Here is a 24,274-nt window from a genome sequence, read left to right as displayed (position 1 = left end):
GAGACAGACTTTTAAATACCTGACAAAAGAATAATGCACAGGCATTGCACCTTTCCCAACGGAGAGGAAGCTGTAGGATGCACCTAGGGGGCTGATTCAGGAACAGTGTCGGGAACTACTTTTTCACAGAAAGCCCTCCTAGAAGAGATGGCTGAATCTCTAAACACAGAGGGTCCCTAGTGGCTGGAGGGGAGAAATGAATGTTTCTGGTCCAGGGTCAGTCACAACGCTAAACACCTTGCTGGGCAGCCTGGATGGGCCATTTTGGTCTCTATCTACCATCATTTTCTACGTTACAAAGCAGGCATGAGAAAATCACTGCAAAAATGTGTATTTTTATTTGAATTCAAAAAATTTAAAATAGCTTTGAAATTCAGGAAAGAAAAAGTGTGGAGACACCGAAGAACCTCATATAGAGAGCCATAAATTAAATTATATATTGCGGACAAGCCATCTAGGTATAATTACATATTTACAGCATATTTACACATTTTATTACATTTACAAAAAAAAGCCTGCGCTCACTACCATGAACTACAATAATGGGAAAAAAAGCATTTACATTTGTTCCTGTACAAATGTTTCTTCATAAAAATATATCTCTGTACAAAAGAATACTTTTTTTTCTTTTACACATTTTTCTAACATAATGCTTATGGTCACAATAATGAAAATAGATCACGGCTTGAAAGAGTTCTCTCTCCTGATTGGTAGCGTGAGGGGGGCTGGGATGGAGGCAGTTCGGGCTGGTCCTCCCCCCTTGCACTGACGCACAGCAGGGGAACCCATCCTATGAGCCAGGGCAGGCCTCCATTCTCTTCCGTAACACAGTGCTCTGGGATTTGTGGTTTTATGCATGTCATATCCCCACTGAGGAGTCGCAGCCCACTTCCCAATAGGTAAGGACCCAGTGCTCAGGGATGCATACAGTTGCTCAGCCGGGTCCCCATACTGCAAGTCCCAGGAACCGGCTCATTTACTCCATGTACTGATCTCGATGAGTGGGGAAACTACGTCCTTCTATTATCCTAGGGAAGCCTCAGGTACGCTGGGTACAGGCGGTGGGACACCATCGTTCTCTGAACACACACCTGAGGGAGGATTTAATTTAGAAGACATGGGGTAGGGCAAACATGTCATACGCCCAAGGTGGCAAAAATAGCCCCCTGGGGACGGCCTCATGTCAGAAGCAGGTTTTATTATGTGCAGTGAGAACAACGAGCCCATCGCACATCTCACCGGAGGAATAATTCTCATGAAGAACTACTTAGGGCAAATAAAATGCCCTAATGAGGGGCAGTTGGTGGATAAATGGGTACCCCCGGCACTCCTTCCCTTTTGGGTTTGTCTCCTTGCAGACTGTCACAAAAGGGTGGGGTGGCGTGAGAAGCCTGGTGATACCCCTGCTGCAGCGAGAGCCCAGCTTCATTCACAGCTCTGCCTTTCCTCCCAGAAACAACAAGAGAGAGATTTAAGCTGCCACAGAAGAAGAATCTGACGGCTGTAATCAGAAGACCCCCGTCTCTCTCTCTCTCTGTAAGGTAGGGGATTGCTCTGGTACAAATCAGAAGACCCCCATCTCTCTCTCTGTAAGGTAGGGGATTGCTCTGGTACAATCAGAAGACCCCCGTCTCTCTCTCTCTCTCTGTAAGGTAGGGGATTGCTCTGGTACAAATCAGAAGACCCCCGTCTCTCTCTCTCTCTGTAAGGTAGGGGATTGCTCTGGTACAAATCAGAAGACGCCCGTCTCTCTCTCTCTCTGTAAGGTAGGGGATTGCTCTGGTACAAATCAGAAGACCCCTGTCTCTCTCTCTCTCTCTCTCTCTGTAAGGTAGGGGATTGCTCTGGTACAAATCAGAAGACCCCCATCTCTCTCTGTAAGGTAGGGGATTGCTCTGCTACATGGCCTTTATTTCCTGCTGCAGATTTAACTTCACGGGTGACACAAGGACCATCTCTTTGTACTAAAAAATTCAATACAAATGTAGTCCCTCACAGCATTTGAAGCTTTTTGTCTCAATGTGAATCAACTTTGTCAACTTCTCCCGTTTATTAGAACAGGTAGTGATGGGCCTGCATTTCAGCTCAGCAGCTGCAGCAGTTTCCTGCCCTCTAGAGAAATAACCAGCATTTCTCTGATCTCTTCTGTAGGAATGGAAAACATTATTATTGCATTGTGATTTACACAATCAATGCAAAAGGGAAAAGTCTTTCCCAGCCTCTGTAAGACTATGAAGCTTGTCTTTAACACGTTCTTTTTCTTGATGGAGATCCTGAGCATGTGCCCGCTTGCCTCTTCTTAGCTGTGGCTTTAAGGGCAGAGGATCCATCCTAAGCTTTGATACGCACTTCAGATTGCGACAACAGGGAGCTAAAGGGGCAGAAACAGAGAGGTGGAAGGGCTGAACACTACCCTATTCCAGCTAACACAATCCTGTCTGTGGGGGGGACATAACCCAGCAGCACCGCACAAGTAGAAAAAGGAAAAACACAGAACAAAATAAAGCACCTTTTTAAAACTTTCCTATTTCTGCAATGCCCTGGCAAGGCCCAGATTGCTTTCCAATGGGTGCATGGAGAAAACGTTTCAAGGACAACTAGGAGCAGGAAAAAGGCACAAGGAGGATTAATGTCACCTATTCTCTTGCATTTTTAGATAAACCTAAGCGATGAAAGTCACAGGAAATACTTCTTCTAGCTGATGGACTAGTTTTGCTGTGTGCAAAGAGCTGCAGCCAGGAAGGGCTTACAGCCTGCGCTATTGTTACCTGCACACAAAACTGGAGGTCAGTAGGGCCTCACTGCACTGCCCAGTTGTCAATAGTTGTCTTTTCTAGAATAAAAGTTAAAATCTTTATTCCCAGACCATTGGATAGGGCACTAACCATCCCTTTGATTTCTTATAAAATCAGAATTATTGATATTATGTTTGTGGGGATTGTGTGCATACGGTTAATAAGCGCGCACACACACACACACACACACACACTCTCTTTCTCTTCTAAGCCATGTGAAAACATGCATACAAATGCCCAAAGCTCTTCTCCAGCAAGTTTACATTTTGCCTTCCATGGAAACCAATAGTTTCTTCAGTGCTATTTGTATCTGCTGATATTTTCAATGTATTAGATAGCAGCCAGATTTCCACCCCCTTTCTTCCTATAAGAGAAAACCTATCAGTTAATAAATCCAGCACCAACCACAGCTGCCCGAGCAGCAGGCTAGGGAGACAGGAGGAGAGAAGAAATTAAACCTTTGTCAGATTGAAGGTTTGCCAAGAGATGAGCTGTCCAACTCCTTCCTCACCGCTGGGACCCGACAGGGGCCTGAGGCCCAGGAAGCCGCCCTCCTGCGCTGAAGGTAGACACTTTGGTTAGCTGCCAGACCCATTCTGGTGCCGGCGCAGGACAGTCTTCAGCAGCTGAAAGGATAAAAGTGCAGTAGCTTCTCCCCAGTTTGCACGGTTTGTTGATGGGTTTGTCCTTTGACGTAAAAGCTAGGTCAGTGCAGCATGTGACAGGCAGGCGTCCCGCTGATGGTACTGTCAGGATTCCGGCACACTGAAAGCAGAAGGAACAGACAAGAGCTGCGTTGTTATGCCAACATTGTTTGCCTGATGCCAGCTTGTGCGAGTTCAGCTCCCTCCCCAGAGCTTGAGTTCACACTCAGAAACAGTGCGTGCATGACGAGGGATGCACAGCCCTTTCGAGCACCACCCGCAGTAATGTTCAGAAAGGTGCTCTCGGTGCAGTGGAGAACAGCTGCAGAGGCGCTAGGGGAGGAGTTGTACCTCTGTAGCTGTTGTCCTTCTAATAGCTAGCGCACAGGTCACTATCGAAATGTGTTTCCAGCTGCACGCTACTTACCGCACGGTGGATGCATGCTATACGGCTGTGCATACAGTGCTGACTGTGAACTCTGTCTCACTGGCCACGATTTCTGTTGGTTGCACATTTCGATCATACATTGGATTTTCAAAGGTCGCTCGGCCATTGGTGTTCTCGTGGCCAGCAAAGCCATTAAAGGGTACTTTAGGTCTCCTCCTAAGACGCAGAAGAAAGTGCATGAGTAGTGAAGCTGGGAGGACACCTCCTGTCCTAGTGACACCACAGCCAGTCAGCTTTTCAGGATATTTCAGGACACTTAATCTCCCTGTGCCTGTAACCTCACTCTCCCCAGTGAATATTCCAATCGGACACCTTAGTCCACTTCTCAGTTCTTCTGTTTGCTCTAGTTATCATCTCGTCTGTTTCCGAGATGATATGAGAGGATTTTATTTTATGATATGTTAATATGAGATATATTATTATATTATTACGACATGTTAATATGAGATATATTATTATGATATGTTAAGATGAGTTTCTGACCTGTTTTCCTCTGTTAACTGTCACCAGTGTTCCTTGTACCGCCCCTGAGCGAATGTTGAAGTTACATTGTAAACCGATATGATTTGTATATTTTTACAGGAATGTCGGTATAGAAATAAATAAATAAATTTGCAAGGAATGCAGATTTCTCTCATGCATTCTCATTGTAGGTGTCCTAAAAACCTGGCTGGCTGTGGGGTCACCAGGACAGGGCAGGGATGTTCTTCATCAGCTCTCCCAGTAACAACCCCCTTCTGTGTTTTGGCAGGTCCAGTCCTAGTGCATGTGTGAATGTTTCTTTTTGGGATGTGGGAGTTGGGACGGGTAGTTCTGCCTTTCTCCTTAATTGGAACCAGTGCTGGGATCTTGATACCAGGGTCCTTCATTGTTCCCCTGTTTTAACAGGACCTATCCTCCCATCATTCCTTGTAGTCAGAAGTTATGCACCAGAGCTCCTTCTGGAACTCTGTATCATGGGCTCTGAATTTGGCCACTGACTGTTGCCATTGTTAATAACCACCACTGCCTTCCCAGTATCCCCAGCTGACCTCATCCAGGACCTGAAGCTGGGTCCTCTGCACAGCTCTGCACATGTGTACGTTTGTAACTGGTATTGGATGTGCAGGCAGAACAATAATATAGTGTAAGCAAGCAATATACCTTGGGGCTCTCAGTATTAGAGGCTTTGTTAGTCAGAACTGAGGCCATGTGCTTAGTGTGGTGATGTGCATTATAGGTGCACTTTTTTTTGTGTGTCTTGGATTCCGCTTTCTCCAAGGAGAAGCAGGATGGTAGTTCTCACACATGGGTGACATCGTCAGATGGAGCCCATGTGACGATGTCAGTGTGTCTGTCAAAGGAAACTTTGACAGACACACTGAGCATGCCCATCATGCCACTAACCACACATCCACGTGGGGTCCCTCTTCTGCCTCTCTTTATCCACGAAGCTGAAGCCTTGCGGCCATGGAGCTTGCTTTTTCTGTGAGAAATCACATTTAATTTTTCTTCCTTCCCGCGTTCCGCCGGGTCCCTCTGCGTTTTCAGGGTTTTTTCCTTCCTTCCCGTGTTCTGCCAGTTCCTCTGCGTTTTCAGGGTTTTTTTTCCTCATCTCTCTCGGTAAGTTTTTCTGGTACTTCGCATTTGGTTACCAATGGTGTTGCCTCCCGGTGGCCGCCGACCATCGACCGCAAGCCGTGTTCTTTCCGATATGGCATCCAGCTTTCACCGATGCACCCAGTGCCCCTGGACCATGTCCATCACAGACCCCCACGAGATCTGTGTCTTCTGCCTGGGGGCATTTTCCGATGTCCAAGGTTGCGATCTTTGTGCTCAGATGACCACAAGGGCCATTGGGCGCATTTAGCAGAATGGAAAAGCTGTTCAGCGTCAACAAATTGGATCCATTGTCAGAGTCCGGGACTTTTACACCACAAGGAAAGGGAGTCTCGGTATTGACCCCTCTCGGAGTCCTCTCCACTACCGATCCTTGATCCCGAAATAGGGGCAAGGATCCGAGCAAGGTCAATATCCTCACGATCAGGTCGGATTCCTTTCTGTTGCCATTGGTCCCAGAGAAGGACCGAGGTGAGAAGTGAGAAATGTCTAGGAAACACCTACACCGAAGTTAGACCACAGGAAGGCATCGACCGCGTCAGTGCCTCCCCCGAAGCGGTCTCGTGTGAAGGAGATGCTACCCTCTGGTCCTCCCGAGGACTCATGGTGGTCCCCACCGATCCCAGAGGAAGGTTCGATTCCTCCCTGTGAATCCAGGGTTGATCTGATACCACTGCCTCTTCCTCCTCAAGCTGTTCTATCCTAGGCAGCTTTTGAGGAGGATTTCTAGACGCGCCTCCACTGCAAGAGCAGACTCCATTGATGCTTGCACCTATCTTGGAGTGGCTGGACCTGCTGCTCGGTGTCTTACTGACGCAGCCAGCTCTGATGTCCCAAACCCCTTCGCTATCTAAGGGAGCATCGCAGCCACCAGTCCTCATCTCGGTGAGCGACTCCTTGGAGGAGGAAGGTCCATCGGGATCAATGGCGCCTCGACTGTGCATGGCACCCCGGCAACTCTCGCACTCCTGGCAATGCCCTCGGTGCTATTGAAGTCCCTGGCACTCCCAAGGCCAATGGATCCATTGGTGCCCATGTGACCCCGGATTCCACTGGTGCTCTCTGTTCCGACTTCGGTTCCGTTGTTGCCCCTGTGGCCCTCTGGATCGAGGCTCAGGGTGCCGGTGTGAGTTCCACACCCCCCCCCCTGCATCTTTGGACATTCAAAGCAAGGGGGAAGCCCCCTATGATCCCTGGGAAGGAGAGGCATCTTATTCCTTCACTGAAGAATCAGAAGATTTGCTTTCGGAGCGCTCTCCACAGCAGGAGAGGCAGAAATCCCCTCTAGAGGATCTTTCTTTTGCTAGTTTTGTTAAGGCCATGGCGGAGTCTGTGCCTTTCCAGTTATTAACAGAACAGGATTCTCGTCACAAGATATTGGAGATCCTGCAATTTCTTGATGCTCCTAAAGAAGTGGTGGCTGTTCCAGTACATGACATCTTTAAGAAGCTAGACATTCGACTCTGGGAACATCCCAACTCCATTCCTCCTGTGAACCAGAAGACAGACGCAGTCTACAACCGGGTTTGAATGCAGTCAGCTTCCTCACCAGTGAGTGGTGATAGAATCGACCCTAAAGAAGGCAAAGAGACTTTGGGCTCTTGCCTTGCCCCCCGCCGGGCCAGGAGCACAGAGCTCTGGACGCTCTCAGATGCAGGGTGTTCCAGGGCTCAATGTTAGCAGCCAGGATTTCTTGTTATCAACCCTATATGGGGCAGTACTCCAGAAACCTCTGGAAATAAGCCCAAGAGTTGGGGGAACACCTCCCGCAACAATTTCAGGAGGACTTCCAGAAAATAGTTCAGCAGGGCCTGGACTGTGATAAGCACAAGGTCAGCTCTGCGTACAATGTGTTTGAGACAGTCATGAGAGTTGCCGCAGCAGGCATTGGGGTTCATCGCATGGCTTGGCTAAGCACCTCCGACCTGCGCCCCAAGGTGCAAAACTGTCTAGCAGATCTGCCCTGTACAGGGGACAAGATTAAAAAGGCGGTTGCCCAGCTGAAGGACTATCATGAAACAGTTGTCATCCAGCACTTCGGACACTCAGCCCTCCAGCAAAAAGCATCCCAGGCAATATCCAAGACGGCCTTTTTACCGGCCATGCAAGTACTACCCGCCGGCCTCTAGATCGAGACCTCAGCAGGCACCAGCAAGACAGAGGGCACAGCAACCTCATACGCCCCATCTGACTCCTGCCCCACTGCAAAACCCTGTCACAGGATTTTGACTGGAAGCCAGGTGGTTTGAGCCAGCTAGCCCTGCCCCAGGGTGCCAACCCCCCAGTGGGGGCCTCCTACAGCTATTGCAGAATGATGGACATCAGTTACCTTGGACTTCTGGGTCATGTCCATTGTGAGGCAGGGGTATTGATTGCATTTCTAACAAACTCCAACCCATTCTCCCCCATGTTCTCCAGTGGAGAGGAGTAGAGAATCAGCAGATACTCCAACTATAGCTTTCCGCCCTCTTAATGGCTCAAGCAGTCGAACCAGTCCCATCATGCCAATGGGGGGATGAGTTCTACTCCAAGTATTTCCTGATTCCCAAGAAAACTGGTGGCCGTTGCCCCATTCTGGACCTCAGGGTGTTAAACCGGTTTTTTGTTAGAGAAAAGTTCAAGATGGTCTCGTTAGGCACTTTAATCCACCTCCTCAAAGCTAGGTACTGGCTCTGCTCCCTCGATCTCAAAGACACGTACGCCCATATCCCTATTTCACCGGCAGATCAGAAGTAGCTATGGTTCCTGGTAGAGGAAAAGCAGTACCAGTATCACTTACTGTCTTTCGGCCTCACTTCAGCACCCCACGTCTTCATCAAGTGCCTGGCGGTAGTGGGGGCCTATCTTCGAAGGCAAGGAGTACATGTCTTCCCTTACCTCAATGACTGGCTTATCAAGAGTGACTCCAGACAGGGAGCACTACGTTCCCTACAGACCACCATACAGGCCTTGTAAAATCTGGGATTTCTGATCAACTATCCAAAATCACATCTCCAGTCATCACTTCAACTAGATTTCATTGGGGCCAGACTGGACACTCTCCAGAAGAGAGCCTCTCTGCCTCGAGGCAGGATAGAGACCCTTGCTCGAGTAGTCTCTGGGTGCTCCCATGTCTCGGCGCACTAGTTTCTGAGGCTTCTGGGTCATATAGTGGCAATGGTGCATGTCACTCCAATCGCTCAGCTTCACATGCGCAGAGCGCAGTGGCTGTTACATTCCCAGTGGTGTGATCACCACTCCCCTCTGACAGTCCCTCGTGTGGTGGGAAAGCCTATCTAATCTGGAGCAAGGAATGCCCTTCTGAGGCCCGCAGCCCCAGATCGTCCTCACCACAGATGCGTCTCACACGGGTTGGGGGCCCATGTTGCAGATCTCCACACTCAAAGCCTTTGGACCCTGCAGGAGAGGTATTTCCAGATAAATTTCCTAGAGTTATGGGCGATCCGTTATGCCCTAAATGTGTTCAGGGATTACCTATACAACAAAGTGGTCCTGGTTCAGACTGACAATCAGGTGGCAAGCAAGGAGGAACAGGGTCATACCTCCTCTGCCAAGAGGCAGTCCAGATCTGGTCACGGGCCCTCGAGAACGGCATCTTCCTCCAGGCCGTTTATTTCCCTGGGACGGAGGACTCTGAGTCGGACCTTCCAACCCCACAAGTGGTCATTGAATCAAGAGGTAGCGAACCACATCTTTCGCCTATGGGGGACCCCAGACATAGATCTGTTTGCTTCCCCAGAGAACAAGAAGGTATATTGATTCTGCTCACTGGGACGGGCGGACAGGGAATCGGTGTCGGATGCTTTTTCATGTCACTGGGGCACCAGTCTACTGTATGCTTGTCCTCCCCTTCGAAAACACTCCAAAATCTCCAACAGGACAATGGTTTCACTCTTTTGGCCTTGCCAGGTCTGGTTCCCTCTTCTTCGGGAGCTGGCCTCGCACCCTCCGATCTGGCTGGGGACTGCTCCAGACCTGATCTCTCAGGACCAGGGCAGGCTTCGCCATCCCAACCTCCAAGGCTTGTCCCTCACGGCTTGGATGTTGACCGGGTGACTGTACAGGCACTCGGCCTTTCGGAAGGTGTGTCTCGAGTCCTCTTGGAGTCCAGGAAACCTTCCATGAGAAGATCTTACAATCTCAAGTGGAAGAGGTTTTCAGTTTGGTGTGTTGGCTGCAGTCTAGATCCCTTCTTTTGTTCCCCACCGTAGCTTTTGGACTACTTGTTGCACCTCTCTGAGTCAGGCTTGCGAACAACTTCAGTGAGGGTTCACCTTAGTGCCATTGGAGCATACCATCAGGGGAAAGATGATACTTCTATTTCCACCCACCCACTCGTGGGGCAGTTCATGTGAGGCTTGTTGCAACTTAAGCCTCCTACTCGGTCCCCAACGGTCTCCTGGGACCTCAGTGTAGTCCTGTCCCAGCTCCTGAAGGCTCCATTTGAGCCCCTGCAGTCTTGCGATCTGAAGTACCTATCTTGGAAGGTCATCTTCTTTGTGGTGGTTACTTCAGCGCGCAGGTTCAGTGAGCTGCAGCCTCTGGTGTCGTACCCCCCTTATACAAAGTTTTGTCATGATAAGATGGTCTTGCATCTGAAGTTCCTTCCAAAGATCGTTACGGAATTCCATCTCAATCAGTCCATTGTGTTGCCATCCTTTTTTCCAAGGCCGCTTGCCCACTACGGTGAACGTGCATGGCATACTCTGGATTGTAAAAGGGCCCTGGCCTTTTACCTTGAACGAATGGTACCTCACTACCTGTCCACTCAGCTTTTTGTCTCCTTTGACAAAAACAGGTTGGGAGTTGCAGTATCTAAGCAGATCTTATCCCATTGGCTAGCAGATTGTATTTCCTTTTGCTATGCTCAAGCGAGCCTGCAGCTTGAAGGTTGCATCAAGCTCATTCCATTCGGGCCATTTCTGTTTTGGTGGCTTACTTTCATGCCGTCCCCATTCACAAGATATGCAGGGTGGCAATCTAGAGTTCCCTCCACACGTTTGCCTCTCTTTATTGTCTGGACAAAGATGGAACACGTGACAGTCATTTTGGTCAGTCGGTCTTCCGTAATCTTTTTCAGCCATGAAAACCCAATTCTTTGTGCCTTGGGCCTTTTCCTTGGGTGCAGGCTTGCTCCCCCAGTTGTAGCAGCTCTAGTTGCTCAGGTTGGCACCTGTTCTATGTTGCCTATGTTGGTAGCAGCCTGTAGCTACATAATCACCCATCTGTGAGGACTACCATCCTGCTTGACCTTGGAGAAAGCAGAGTTGCTTACCTGTAACAGGTGTTCTCCAAGGACAGCAGGATCTTAGTCCTCAGGAAACCCACCTGCCACCCTGCGGAGTTGGGTTTCTTTTGGTTTGTTATTTTATTTTTCGTGAACTCTATATTATAAGACTGAAGAAGGACCCTGCTTGGATGTGTGGTTAGCGGCAATGCTGGGCATGCTCAGTGGGTCTGGTGTAAGTTTTCCATGCCAGGTTCCATCTGATGATGTCACCCATGTGTGAGGACTAACATCCTGCTTGACCTTGGAGAACCTGTTACAGGTAAGCAACTCTGCTTTATCACAATGCAAAGAAAAGATGAGCAGAAATCTTAAACCCTCTTCTGGTAAGCTTTACATTTATAAATGTCTTTTTACCCTGAGGGTCAGTCTAGTCATAGCTTTTCATTGCTTTAATGGACCTACCTATGTTTGTAGAGATAAAGCACGAAGCCAGCGATCATCAGGGCGATGAATGGCACAAGAATGGCAGCGGCCACTGAACTGCTGTTGGATGCAAAATGATGCCCTGTCGGGTCTGTTTCATTATCAGGCAGTTTGAGATCTGGCAAAGAGCAATACCACATCTCAGTATCATGGAAAGATCCTTTTAACTTCAAAGCACTGCTGACCCTTTGTGCTTGGCATGAGTCCATATAGCAGGGGTGGCCAACTCCGGTCCTCAAGAACCACAAACAGGTCTAGTTTTCAGGATATCCATAATGGATGTGCATGAGAGACATTTGCATGCACTTCCTCCATTGTATGCAAATCTATTCATGCATATTCATTGTGGATATCCTGAAAATCTGGCCTATTAGTGGCTCTTGAGGACCTGAGTTGGTCACCCCTGCCATATAGCCATACTCAGGTCTGAAGACCAACTTCTATTATAGTCTGATCAGGTGCTAGATACCTCTCTAGCAGGCTGATGCAATATCGTGTGCTCAGCTAGCACACAGATTAACACACGTCCGTAATGCCTGATGCAATAAGGGGATCAGTGCAGCCAAAACACGCATCCAAACTGGGGCATAGCAAATAGTGCTCAGCACATGTAAATGCCATGTTGATGAGGCTATTAGCTAGTACCCCTGATGTAAAAAAAAACAAACCATGCGCCTGATGCACACATTTTAACCCTCAAAAATTAACGTCAGCCCCAAAGCTGGTGTTAAGTCTTGAGGAACCCCAAAAACTGAACAGAAAAGCAGAAAATACTGCTTTTCTGTGGTTTCTCCAACTTAATATCATTGCAATACTAAGTAGGAGGAACCACAGAAAGCAGCAACATGGAAAAAAAAACAACTTGATGGTGCTCAGGTTAGGAAAACGGCGCCTGATGCCAGGGATGCACAATTTGTCCCTAGCGTGTCCTTTTTAGAGTGGTGGCTAATTTGCCTGTTGCACTGAGTGCCCAAGAGAGGTGAATATACGTTTGGATGCATGTTTTTTACGCGCACTTTACTGCATTGGCCTGAAGCTGCTTTGCAATAGGAAGAATTCAGATGTCATGAATTTCATAATGTTTCACTGTAAGTACGTAGCCCTCTGTTTATTAATATACAGGATTTGGACTTTCTTATCTGCCTTTTTGAGTAAAGAATTCACACAAGGTGGGGCACCACATGGAGAGCATCACCGCAGTCACTAGAGTGGCAGGCTTGGCAGCTTAAAGGTTGGACGGTAAGAACTAAACCTGGAGTGAAAAGTTACACCAGGACAAAAAGGTTATAGCAGCAGGTTCCAGTTACTAAGCCGTGGTGCCAGGCAGTTTATACCCCACTGCGTATAAACAATGCAACAGCACTGCCTGTAAAGATGGTAAGAAATATTCACATGGATTTATATGGAGATGTGCTGGATTTTAAATTAGAAAGTGCCACAGGACAACATCCATAAGAGAAATGTGACATTTGGAAGGGAGCAGCAGGGCTGAGCCTGAGGGAAGCTTCTCCATTGCCTCAAGTGTAACTTACAGGCTGTTGGGCACGGAGATCACTACAGTACCTGAATTGTAACTTGCCTTGCGCTCAGATTTGGAAAGGGCGAGTAATTCATTCCAACTCCCAATCCCACTTAGAGCATAGAGCTGTAACCTTGCCCAGCTAGACTTTAATGCAGAGCTCCCCCTCATTCTACGTCAGGCGAAGAAGTCCTTACCAAGTCTCTGCAGTCCAAACTGGCCAAATCCTTTTCCACGCACAAAGCCCTGGTACGTGAAAGTGTTGCTCAGTGCTTCGGAGGAGACCTGCATCAAACGTTGGGGATCAGTTTACGCACAGAGCGCACCTTAGTCGTTAAGTGGCATCATCCCAATCGCATGACACTGCAGCAGTGCTTCAGTGTCCCCATCCCAGCTGAAAACGGCAGCTAAATAAACAATTTCCTCAACAACACTAACACTTACAGTAATGAAACACGAACCACACAGATACATAAGCATCACATGCAGTACTGGGATCAGTCTCCCTGCTTTGGGATGCCTGATGTCGGCAGGGAATATAAACTGAGGATCTACCAGTGAAGCTGTTCCCTGCTCATGGCAGCCTTTGCATCACCGGCGTCAGCCGTGAGGGTAGTGTTGTGCTGCCGTTAGATGGGACGTGCATGTCATTTCTCTGTAGCCCCTTACCATCCCACTCAGCCCTCCCGTTGCATTACAGACAAACTGCCTTTTTATGATGAGTTACTTACATGCCCATCCAGGGCCCAGTTGTCAATTTTAAACTTGTTGACAAATATCTCCACGGGTCCTCGGATCTGATTCACCTGCAGGAGTAGATGCGCCTCTTCCTTCTTGTAAAGCCCTGAAACATTATAAGTGTTGTTTATTGTTTGTCCGTGTTCATTTCTTACTGCGGCAGTGGTCAGAACAGAACTTGCTGCTCGCTGCTTTATGTTCACTCATGTTTGAAAAAACTGGAATGATTTTCCACTTAAAGAGGAGACTTGGGCAGCAATTAATTTTCTGCCCAAAGCTGAACTCACTCCCAAAGCACATAATGGTTTTACAATAGAATAAATATACAGCCGGGCACATCCAGGGGATAATCAACCATCTGTGAATAGCCACAGCGCTGTGCTCGGCCCACCCAGTCGCTCCTGACTATTGCATCCCCACAGGCTCTGTATCAGGTCACTGTCCCACCCTTTCCTATGTAAAACGCCACCTTCTTGTACTGGATTGCTTGAAGCCTGACAGATATTTGAATGTTTCTGTCGCTGCAGGCTCCACGGTGAGGAGAAGAGTTAGGTGTGGCTGCCCATTTGAACACCGTGCGTGACTATGCGAGGGTCACCATTGACATAATTTGGTGTGATAGACGTGAAACTCAGTGACCACAGGTACACTGAGTGCAAGGACCCGTGGCACATACAAAGGGAGGAGAGGCATTAACAGGTGTGGGAATTTTACATCTCTAGATGCTTTATTAACTATAAATGCTTCTTTAAACATTTTTTTAACTTTCAGTTGTTTCATGGGAAGAAGTTCCTCCATTCGCTGTAGTGGAATAATCCAATTATTCTTGCACTTGAAGTGTCTGAGAGAATGACATTTTTCTGCCCACTCGACAAGGCTCATGATCACTCAGTCATCAGTATCTAGAAGCCATTTTACAACTGCAGAAGCCTTCTTTATAGTTTCCCAAAACTGCACTGTCAGTGTCTAACAAGAGAATAAGGTGACCTGCTGGAGAGTCTCACATCTCACCACTGGAGGGGTTCCTAGCACCTGGGGCACCAGGAAGCGGACAGCTCCCCACGGCACAGCGCCGCATTCTCCCTTACCCGACAGCTGTAGCTCCACTCCGCTGTGGTCTCTCAGGGTGGCACTGACTTTACTGCTGGAGGCATCAAAGCTGGTTACAGTGAGCATGGCCAGCTGTTTCTTTCCCAGGTACTCGTAGGAGCCTTTCCACAAGGAGTTCCTGGAAAACACATCTGCAGGTGAAAGTGACAGAAGGATTCAGAGATGAGCTGCAACCCTCTTGTAAGCTGCTGTTTAATACTGAGGTCCTTTAACTGAAAGCCAGCTCTTTAAATGCAGTTGCAAATGATTTGGCTTCTCGGGTTTGTGCTGCAGAGGAGAGTTACCTGCCAGCTTTGCATTGGGCGGCTCCTTGATTGGGCCGATTGGTCTTCCGCTTGGCCGTATGTCATCTGTGAAAAAAAATTAAAAATAAGAGCAAACTGATATTACAGGGAAGTGAAAAATGTCATAACGTGCTTGCTTGGTAATGGGTACATCTGAAATAAAGCAATGCCATTAATTGAAGAGTGTGACCTTCCCTCATAGGCCTCTTCTCCTGCACTTCCCAAGGAAGAATGTAACCCACAAAATCATTCTGAGCTAGAAATGAGATACCTGTCAGGTAGGTGAGGGTGTGGTCAAACAGGAGCAGGTACATATTCAGACACCATTCAGATGGATAATGGAATAATTATACATCTAAATGACTTATCCGGGTAAGAATGTAACCGGATAAGTCAGGGGCATACCAGGAGCGGGCAGGAGGCATTCCGGGGAGGAGCGGAGTTAGCCGGTTAACTTATGCAGCTATCTGGTCAAGCCGTAGAGCTGTCCTAAAATTAGCCGGTTATACATAACTGGCCAATTTTAAGAAAGCAACTGCGCCACCGAATACATGCTGCTAACTGGCTGGCTATGGTTATCCGGCTAACTAGAGGAGCCAGTCAGCAGTTGAATATTGCCCCCTCATGTTACTATGGACCTATGTCTTGTGGCAGTCATCTCTCATACTCACCAAGGCAGATGGGTGGCTTCCCTGTCCAGCTTCCATCTGCTCTGCAGGTCCTGTGCTCAGATCCTCCAGTCAGGTAGAAGCTTGGTTGGCAGGAGTAAATCAAGGTGTATCCCAGTGATGGAAGGTCTAGGGCCTCCACATTGGCATGGAGTGGAGTTTCTGGCTGCTTGCAGTGGTGAGCTTGTAAAAGAAGCATAACACAAAGAGGACGTGGTGTACTAAACACAAGGTTTGGAAAGCAGGACATGGATATACAGCAAGTGTAGCACTCCAGTGAAAGCCAAGGGAACTGAGCATGCCAAGAAAGGGAGGAGTGATGCACACCTCAGCCACATCTGCAGGAATCTCAGAGTTTAGAACTCTAGTTTGTACATTATCAGTAAATAAAGTTTCTCACGTCTACAAGCAAGCATTTTTTACTTAAAAGGACATTTTAGAACAGGGGTCATTGTTTGAAGCTCAGAAGGGTAACATAAGGCAATATTTCTTCATAGAAGTGGAAGAACCTTCAGTGAAGGTGGTAAAGGAAAAGATGAATGGAACTGAAGAAAACATGGGACAAGCACAGAGGATCGGTTAGATTTTTATGAAGAGCTAAACAATCATGTTGACAAGGGTGACTCAGTCTATCTGGATTTTCAGAAGTTATTTGACAATGTCCCTTATGATAGACTCTTGACTAAATTAAAAAGTTATGGGTTAGGAGCCACTGCAAACTGGCTAAAGGATATAACAAAAGAGCATAAGATCTGCCATACTGGGTCAGACCAATCCAGGTCACAAGTACCCACACAGAGAACTAAATGGTCATTTCTCTCTGGAGGAAGGTAAATAGTGATGTGCCCAGGGATCTATACTGGGAGCTGTGCTCTTTGTTATATTTGTAAATGGTTTGGAAAAGGGAATGAAGATTGAGGTGATCAGATTTACAGATGACACAAAATTATTCAAATTTGTTAGATTGTGAGCCAGTCATAAGGAATTGCAAGAGGATCTTGTGAGACTGGGGAATTGGGTGTCTAAATGGCAGATGCAATTTAATGTCAGCAACTGCAAAATTATGCACATTGAGAAGAATCATCCAAACTCTAGGTACATCACCACCCAGGAAAAAGATCTTGGAATCAATTGTGGACAAAACTTTGAAATTGTCAGCCCAGTGTACAGCGGTGGACAAAAAAGCAAATAGAATATTAGGTATTACAAGGAAAGGGTTGGAAAATAAACCACAGGATGTCATAATGCCTCTGTATCAGTCCATGGTACAACCACACCTTAAGTACTGTGTGCAATTTTTATAGCAGAACTAGAAAAGGTATAGAGAGAGATGAGCAAAGTGATAAAGGAAGGCCTTACAGGTCAGCCTGAAGAAGAGATGGTTGAGGGGACATGAGAGAGTCACGAGTGGGGATGGATTGGGTAAGCAGGGCGTGGTTATTCACCAGGACTTCCCCTAGCACACTTAAAACATGTTGAAGAAAGTATTTTTTTTAATCAACGCACAACTAAACTTTGGAATTTGTTGCTGGAGGATGTGGTGAAAGCACTTAGTATAGCTGGGTTTAAACAAGTTCCTGGATAAAAGGTCCTTAAGCCATTATTAGCCTTGTAGGCTTGGGGTAGCCGCTGCTTATTCTTGGTTTGGCTATTGGGTAGTGGTGACCTGCAATGGCCATTGTCAGATGCTATTGGGTAGTGGTGACCTGCAATGGCCATTGTCAGATGCTATTGGGTAGTGGTGACCTGCTTTGGCCATTGTCAGATGCTATTGGGTAGTGGTGACCTGCATTGGCCATTGTCAGATGCTATTGGGTAGTGGTGACCTGCTTTGGCCATTGTCAGATGCTATTGGGTAGTGTTGACCTGCTTTGGCCATTGTCAGATGCTATTGGGTAGTGGTGACCTGGATCTTGGGCTTGATGGGGTTTTGGTCTGACCCAGTACAGCATTTCTTATGTTCTTATGATTCTCAGTGTTAGGGAGGTGAGGGGCAAAGGCACAGCAGATCTTTAATTGTGATGGGGGAATGAGGTAAAGCTGAGGGCTAGGTGGGGATGAGCCTTTCAGTCTTTATTTGCCCTCATATTGCACTGTGCAGTAACTAATTCCCCCCTCTTTTTCCATCCCCGCTGATACCATGCAAAAGACTATGTGACATTTTAATAAGGCAAAATAAGAGAAGTGATCCGGCACTTTAGGGAAGGGAAATTTCAAATCTCACAAAGGTTTATATAGGAATAAAAGGAGGCAAGTAAACAGCTTAAAAGAAACACAAGGGACTTTCTATCTCTTTCCGTCCTGTTCAATCAATCTGTGTTCAGAAACCCATTTAAAAGTTTAGAGAGAAATCCTATTCATGGATGAAGGACTGCAGACAGGGTCCTCATCTCAGCGGCAGACAGGTCTGCCTGAGGATTGATGGGGCTATATTTAGGAATCTTTACTTGTGCCCAAGGGCTGAAGGATTCGTTTCTCTAAAGCCCAAGAGACTGTCTTTCATGTGCTGTGCCACTTACGAACACAGTCAGGCTGCAGTCCACTCCAGGTCAGGTTCTGCAGGCAGGTCCTCGTCGTTGATCCCTGCAGAAGATAACCTTTCTGGCACTTGTAAAACACAAGACTTCCAACCTGTTGGGTGGTGAGAGGAAATTCTCCTTGAGTAATGCATGAGGTTTAAGGCAGCTCAATAAGATGCATTAGTATCAGTGCTTGCTGACTAGGGATGTGCATTCATTGAAAACAAAATAGGACATTTTAATTTTATTTCTGTTTCATTTTAGTTTTTCAAACAGAAATATGAATAAAACCATAACACCAGGACCTCTCTTCAGCCTTTCTCAGATCCTCCCCAGCTGTATGGTGTGCATCCATGATGTGATAAGTAGCAAACAGAAGGAACACCCAGACACCTGGGAGTACTTCTGTTCTAACCTGTATGCTCGCCATTAGGAGAACAATAGCTGCAGAGGTGCAACTCCTCTAGCACTGGTAGCACTGGACTCATCCTGTCTTTCCAAGAATTTTGCTGCACTACACTGATAACACTGGAGAGATAGTGCCTTTCCTTGTACTGCACTGCATTAGTAACGAGGGATAGCACCTTTCCTAGCATCTTGCTAGTAGCACTGGAGCAATAATGCCTTTCCTAGCACTACGCTGCACTGGTAGCAGTGGAGGGATAGCGCTTTCCCTTGCATTGCCTCTCCTAGCACTGTGCTGTACTGCACTGGTAACACAGAGATAGAACCTTTCCTAGCACAGTTACACTTCACTGGTAGCACTGGAGGGATAGCGCTGTCCCTTGCACGTCACTGCACTGGTAGTACTGGAGAGGATGGTGCTTTCCCTCGCACTGCAGTGCAAGCACTGGAGGGATAGCGCTGTCCCTTTCACGTCACTGCACTGGTAGTACTGGAGGGATAGCACTGTCCCTTGCATATCACTGCACTGGTAGTACTGGAGAGGATGATGCTTTCCCTTGCACTGTACTGCAAGCACTGGAGGGATAGCGCTGTCCCTTGCACTTCACTGGTAGCACTGGAGGGATAGCCTGTCCCTTTCACATCACTGCACTGGTAGTACTGGAGGGATAGCGCTGTCCGTTGCATGTCACTGCACTGGTAGTACTGGAGAGGATGATGCTTTCCCTTGCACTGTACTGCAAGCACTGGAGGGATAGCGCTGTCCCTTGCACTTCACTGGTAGCACTGGAGGGATAGCCTGTCCCTTTCACATCACTGCACTGGTAGTACTGGAGGGATAGCGCTGTCCCTTGCATGTCACTGCACTGGTAGTACTGGAGAGGATGATGCTTTCCCTTGCACTGTACTGCAAGCACTGGAGGGATAGCGCTGTCGCTTGCACTTCACTGGTAGCACTAGAGGGATAGCCTGTCCCTTTCACATCACTGCACTGGTAGTACTGGAGGGATAGCGCTGTCCCTTGCATGTCACTGCACTGGTAGTACTGGAGAGGATGGTGCTTTCCCTCGCACTGCAGTGCAAGCACTGGAGGGATAGCGCTGTCCCTTTCACGTCACTGCACTGGTAGTACTGGAGGGATAGCACTGTCCCTTGCATATCACTGCACTGGTAGTACTGGAGAGGATGATGCTTTCCCTTGCACTGTACTGCAAGCACTGGAGGGATAGCGCTGTCCCTTGCACTTCACTGGTAGCACTGGAGGGATAGCCTGTCCCTTTCACATCACTGCACTGGTAGTACTGGAGGGATAGCGCTGTCCGTTGCATGTCACTGCACTGGTAGTACTGGAGAGGATGATGCTTTCCCTTGCACTGTACTGCAAGCACTGGAGGGATAGCGCTGTCCCTTGCACTTCACTGGTAGCACTGGAGGGATAGCCTGTCCCTTTCACATCACTGCACTGGTAGTACTGGAGGGATAGCACTGTCCCTTGCATGTCACTGCACTGGTAGTACTGGAGAGGATGATGCTTTCCCTTGCACTGTACTGCAAGCACTGGAGGGATAGCGCTGTCGCTTGCACTTCACTGCTGGCACTGGAGGGATAGCGCTTTCCCTTGCACTTCACTGCACTGGTAGCGCTGGGGAGGATAGCATCGAGCACTACACTGGTAGCCAGGCCAGGCTGGTACTATTTGCAGTGGCATCGGACAGTGGCAGACTGGGGATTGCACTTGCCCCATGAATACATTTTCAACAAGAGGGTAGGAGGCTCTGGTGGACAGTGGGTGGGGGAGGGAGGTTGCTGGGAGGGATCGGGGGATGGCCTGGCAGTGGAAGGAAAGGTTTGGCTTAAGACTCTTTTTTAAAAAAATATTTTAAATAAATGAAAAAAACTAAAAAGAAAGAAAACCAAAATGAAACAAAGAAATGGGTGCAGAGCGCTCTTGCTGTGGCTATGGACAAAGAGAATCAGAATTGCAGTGTTTGGCCATAGATTTTGTGCAGTGTTCATGCATTCTGTGCCAAAGGCAAGGATTCTGCACCACTTTCTGTGCATTTTTGTTGTTGGATATTCCGAAAGTCTTAGTACTGTTATTAAGTGAGCAAACTGCAAGAAAAGAAGTCAAGCATCCTGTTTCAGTGTAAAGGCCTCTGCAAGGCTCACCTGGTAGCCCTGGGTGCTATTCTGAGTGCCGTACAGCGGGACGCCAGGGTCAGCACAGGTGGTGAGGGCTGGATCTGGAGACAAATGAGAAAGAGTCGCAGTGAGGAAGGCAAACGCAGGCAGCCCCTCTCCTGTCCCACCGTGTCGTCAGTGATACACGCATGTAACAGTGACCTGACATGGACAGAAGCCAGTTTAAAGCATAAAAATGACCTATCCTGGAATACAATTCAATCATTTGTGGAGAAAGCTGAAAATGCTGCTCTATGTGGGAGAGGAGCATGACGGTTTCTATTTACCACTGCTCCTGATGTCATCAGTGCTCCAGGCAGGATGCTCCCAAAGGCTAACAAAGGCCTCACCCAGGTATCAGGGTTTGCTTAGTTTTATTGCTTTTAAGGCCTTTCTTTTTTCCAGTTTGTTGGCTTTTTAGGAGGGGTTGAGTGGGAAGTGGGCGATTAGGATGGGAATGTTATTTTTTTTTTTTTTAATTTATGAATTTTTAGTTATAATATAACTCCATTCATATTTGTATTTCAATTTTCATTGAAATTTTTAAGGATTCACGAATATTAATAAATTCACAACTTCAAACATTCTCTAAAGTACAACAAAACTATTTTTTCTTCTCTTCCTGATTCCATATTACTAACAGTAAAGGAGCCTTAAAGCAATTCCAATTAACAAACAAAACAATTCTATCTATATAGACAGAAATATACAGATTATTCATTCATTACATTACCAACTGAGCAATTTTCTGGAGTCCCCGCTCCCCTACTCTGGTTCCTACGTTCCTCCAAGAATTTCTCGAGATCATTTGGATCATAATAATTATATTTCTGATCATCTACATACATTATGCATTTGCTGGGAAACCTAATATATATCCGAATACCAAATGCTCTAGCAATACGTTACGTTATTAAGTGCATAAAACATGAGGTGAATTTTAAAAAGCCAGCAAGCACCAAAATCAGGAGAAACGCGCACAAGTCGGGCTCGCGTGCACCCACCGAATTTTAAAAGCTGCCCATATGCATGCGTATCTCTCGCAATGTGCACATCTGAAAAGTGTTCAAAAAGGGGCGGGGCGTGGTCCGGGCGGGGCCTAGAGATGTGCCCATATGCACGCATCTCTCTCGCAGTGTGCACAACTCAAAAGTGTTCAAAAAGGGGCGTGGTCTGGGCGTGGCCTAGAGATGTGCCCATATGCACGCATCTCTCTCGCAGTGTGCACATCTCAAAAGTGTTCAAAAAGGAGCGGGGCATGGTCCGGGCGGGGCCTAGAGATGTGCCCATATGCATGCATCTCTCTCGCAGTGTGCACATCTCAAAAGTGTTCAAAAAGGGGCGGGGCGTGGCCTTGAGATGTGCCCATATGCACGCATCTCTCTCGCAATGTGCACATCTCAAAAGTGTTCAAAAAGGGGCGGGGCGTGGTCTGGGCGTGGCCTAGAGATGTGCCCGGGTGCCCCGCGTCTCCGCCATGTAAGTTTGCTTCTGCTGGGGAGGAGGTGTAAGTTAAAAAATAAAAATAAAGAGCCGTTTCTTGGAGGTTTAAAGGGTCTGGGGTAAGTGGAGTGAGTGCAGACTATCAAACCAGGGGGATTTGGAGGACCTAGCTATTAACTGGGTGAAATAATGGACAAACTGGTGAAACTGGCAATGGTGTGAATGTGCCCCTTTTAAAATTCCCCAACTTACTGGAGAGAAGCGGGATTTATGTGCCTGCCCGTGGATGCATTGAAATCACCCTTCCAATGTGTAAATCTGTGACCACTGGGGCATCCCCTGATTAGATGTCACTGAGATTTCCTTACCCTTACCTATACAACTGGGCTGTGTCCCGCTCCAGGTCCCATCGTACTGACAAAACCTTCGTGAAGACCCTACAAGCAGCAAGGGGGGAGGGCAGGAGAACGACACCGATGACCTGTAGCTGAAGCCCCTGTCCTCTCTCCTGCCTTGAGCAGGGATGCCAGGGTCTCCACAGAACACAGCTGCAACCCCCACCATAGGGAATGAAAGAGACAGAAGTTATAATCGTAGGAATGCATCATCCTTACCACTAAACCCACACTGCAGCCCAGAGCTCAGGGAAGGCCCTCAGTCGCTTAGAGCTAACGTGAGTAGAAAAACAAGTTTCTTGGAAGAGCAGTGGACTGAAAGTCCAGAGCAACACTGAGGGGTGCTTTGCAGATACAGCAGTTCTTATGCTCATGAAACCTGGCTCATGATGATTTGTGTGCGGGGGGCCTTTTCTCTGAGATCTGTTGGTATTTCCATCCCATCACTAGGCTAGGTAACACAGGGCAGCTAATGGCTCTCTTCAAGAGGAGTTAGTTTGCATTTCCAGGTCCCTGGCTTTCTGCCAATTCAGAGGCTCCAGAGCACACAGAGGGGCAGATATTAAAACCTGCGTGCGGGCGCCCGATTTTATAAAATCCAGGGTCGGCGCGCGCAAGGGGGTGCACAATTGTGCAACTTGCGCGCGCCGAGCCGCGCAGGCTGCCTCCATTCCCTCCGAGGCCGCACCTGAAATCGGAGCAGCCTCGGAGGGAACTTTTCAACCGCTCCACCCCCACCTTCCCCTATCTAACCCACCCCCCAGCCCTAACTAAATCCCCCTGCCTACCTTTGTTTCAAAAGTTACGCGCGCTGGCGGGCTGCCAGTGCGCGAACCTCCGGCACGGCCGCAGCGCCGGAGGACTCGGGAACGCCCATTTCTGAAAGCCCTGGGTCATAGGCGCGTCCCGGGGCTTGCAGGCGCCGCCGAGCCTATGCAAGATAGGCTCAGCGCGCGCAGGGGCAGCTTTTCGGGGGTTACACGCGTAACCCTGTGAAAATTTACCCCAGAGTGTACAACTCTACAATACTTGACTTTTCCTATTGCATATAATAAAAAGGCAAGATCTCTGCTTACGGAAGCACTGCGGAAGTTCCCCGGACCAGGTTCCATTGCCCTCGCAGGTGAGCACAGCCGGCAGGGAGAGCTGATATCCTTCATAGCAAGTGTAACTCACACTCGAGCCCCAGACAAAGTCTGTACCCATCACCTTTCCATTGGGGATGACTGGAGGTGGCTTACAGGTGATAGCTAATCAGGAAACAGGACAGCATTATTTCAAAAACCATCTGGGACTGAAACCAGTAACATGACAGGAAGGCTCCTGAGTATTTCTCATTACTGGTTTTGTTGCCTCTTCCTGAATTGGTCATAACTTGCTGATATGGAGATATCTGTCAAATAGCAAACCCTCTACAGGACTGAGCTATATTTATCTCTCCACCAAAGTCCATTTCTATCAAAAGACATTTGCCTGCCTTCCTCCAGATGTAGGTGCTCTCGAGAACACTTTCATTTCCATTAGTCACACTATAATGTTCTGCTGGACCCCTGCAATTAGTTCTGGGATACTGCAAAGTTACAGCCACCTTGCACTGCCTCGTAGCCTTGAGCAGTGGATGCCTTGACAAGCCTACCAGCGGAGGTGAAGAGGACCCCAGTGACCGAATGCAAACATGCTTGGGACAGAAAGAGAGGGCAGTGGTAGAAAAAGGCTTGAAAGATCAGATAGAAAACATGCTGGGGGCAGGTGGGGGAATTTATATGCCCATGGTATAATGGGTGGGCTATCATTTACTGTCTTACTGCACAAG

General features: G+C 47.9%; 1 protein-coding gene across 5 annotated transcripts in view; it reads right to left on the bottom strand.

Annotated features, from left to right (window-relative positions):
* Positions 1–315: 315 nt before the first annotated feature.
* CSMD2 (CUB and Sushi multiple domains 2) overlaps positions 316–24,274 on the bottom strand; it is a 653,904-nt gene continuing 629,945 nt past the window's right edge. For all 5 annotated transcript variants that reach the window (XM_029572106.1, XM_029572107.1, XM_029572104.1 and 2 more), the window contains 12 exons: positions 23,538–23,711; positions 22,441–22,614; positions 20,612–20,685; positions 18,038–18,149; positions 15,522–15,701; positions 14,851–14,916; positions 14,545–14,697; positions 13,450–13,562; positions 12,916–13,003; positions 11,179–11,317; positions 3,867–4,043; positions 316–3,560 (listed from right to left, as the gene is read on the bottom strand). In XM_029572106.1, the coding sequence (XP_029427966.1) occupies positions 3,884–4,043; positions 11,179–11,317; positions 12,916–13,003; positions 13,450–13,562; positions 14,545–14,697; positions 14,851–14,916; positions 15,522–15,701; positions 18,038–18,149; positions 20,612–20,685; positions 22,441–22,614; positions 23,538–23,711 (1,433 nt within the window). In that variant the 3' untranslated portion in view covers positions 316–3,560; positions 3,867–3,883. The remainder of the gene's footprint in view (positions 3,561–3,866; positions 4,044–11,178; positions 11,318–12,915; positions 13,004–13,449; positions 13,563–14,544; positions 14,698–14,850; positions 14,917–15,521; positions 15,702–18,037; positions 18,150–20,611; positions 20,686–22,440; positions 22,615–23,537; positions 23,712–24,274) is intronic.

Source organism: Rhinatrema bivittatum, chromosome 11 (genome assembly GCF_901001135.1).
Source record: "Rhinatrema bivittatum chromosome 11, aRhiBiv1.1, whole genome shotgun sequence".
Classification (NCBI taxonomy): Eukaryota; Metazoa; Chordata; class Amphibia; order Gymnophiona; family Rhinatrematidae; genus Rhinatrema; species Rhinatrema bivittatum.
Note: the sequence above shows the minus strand (reverse complement) of the source record. Positions and strands in the feature narration are given on the sequence as shown.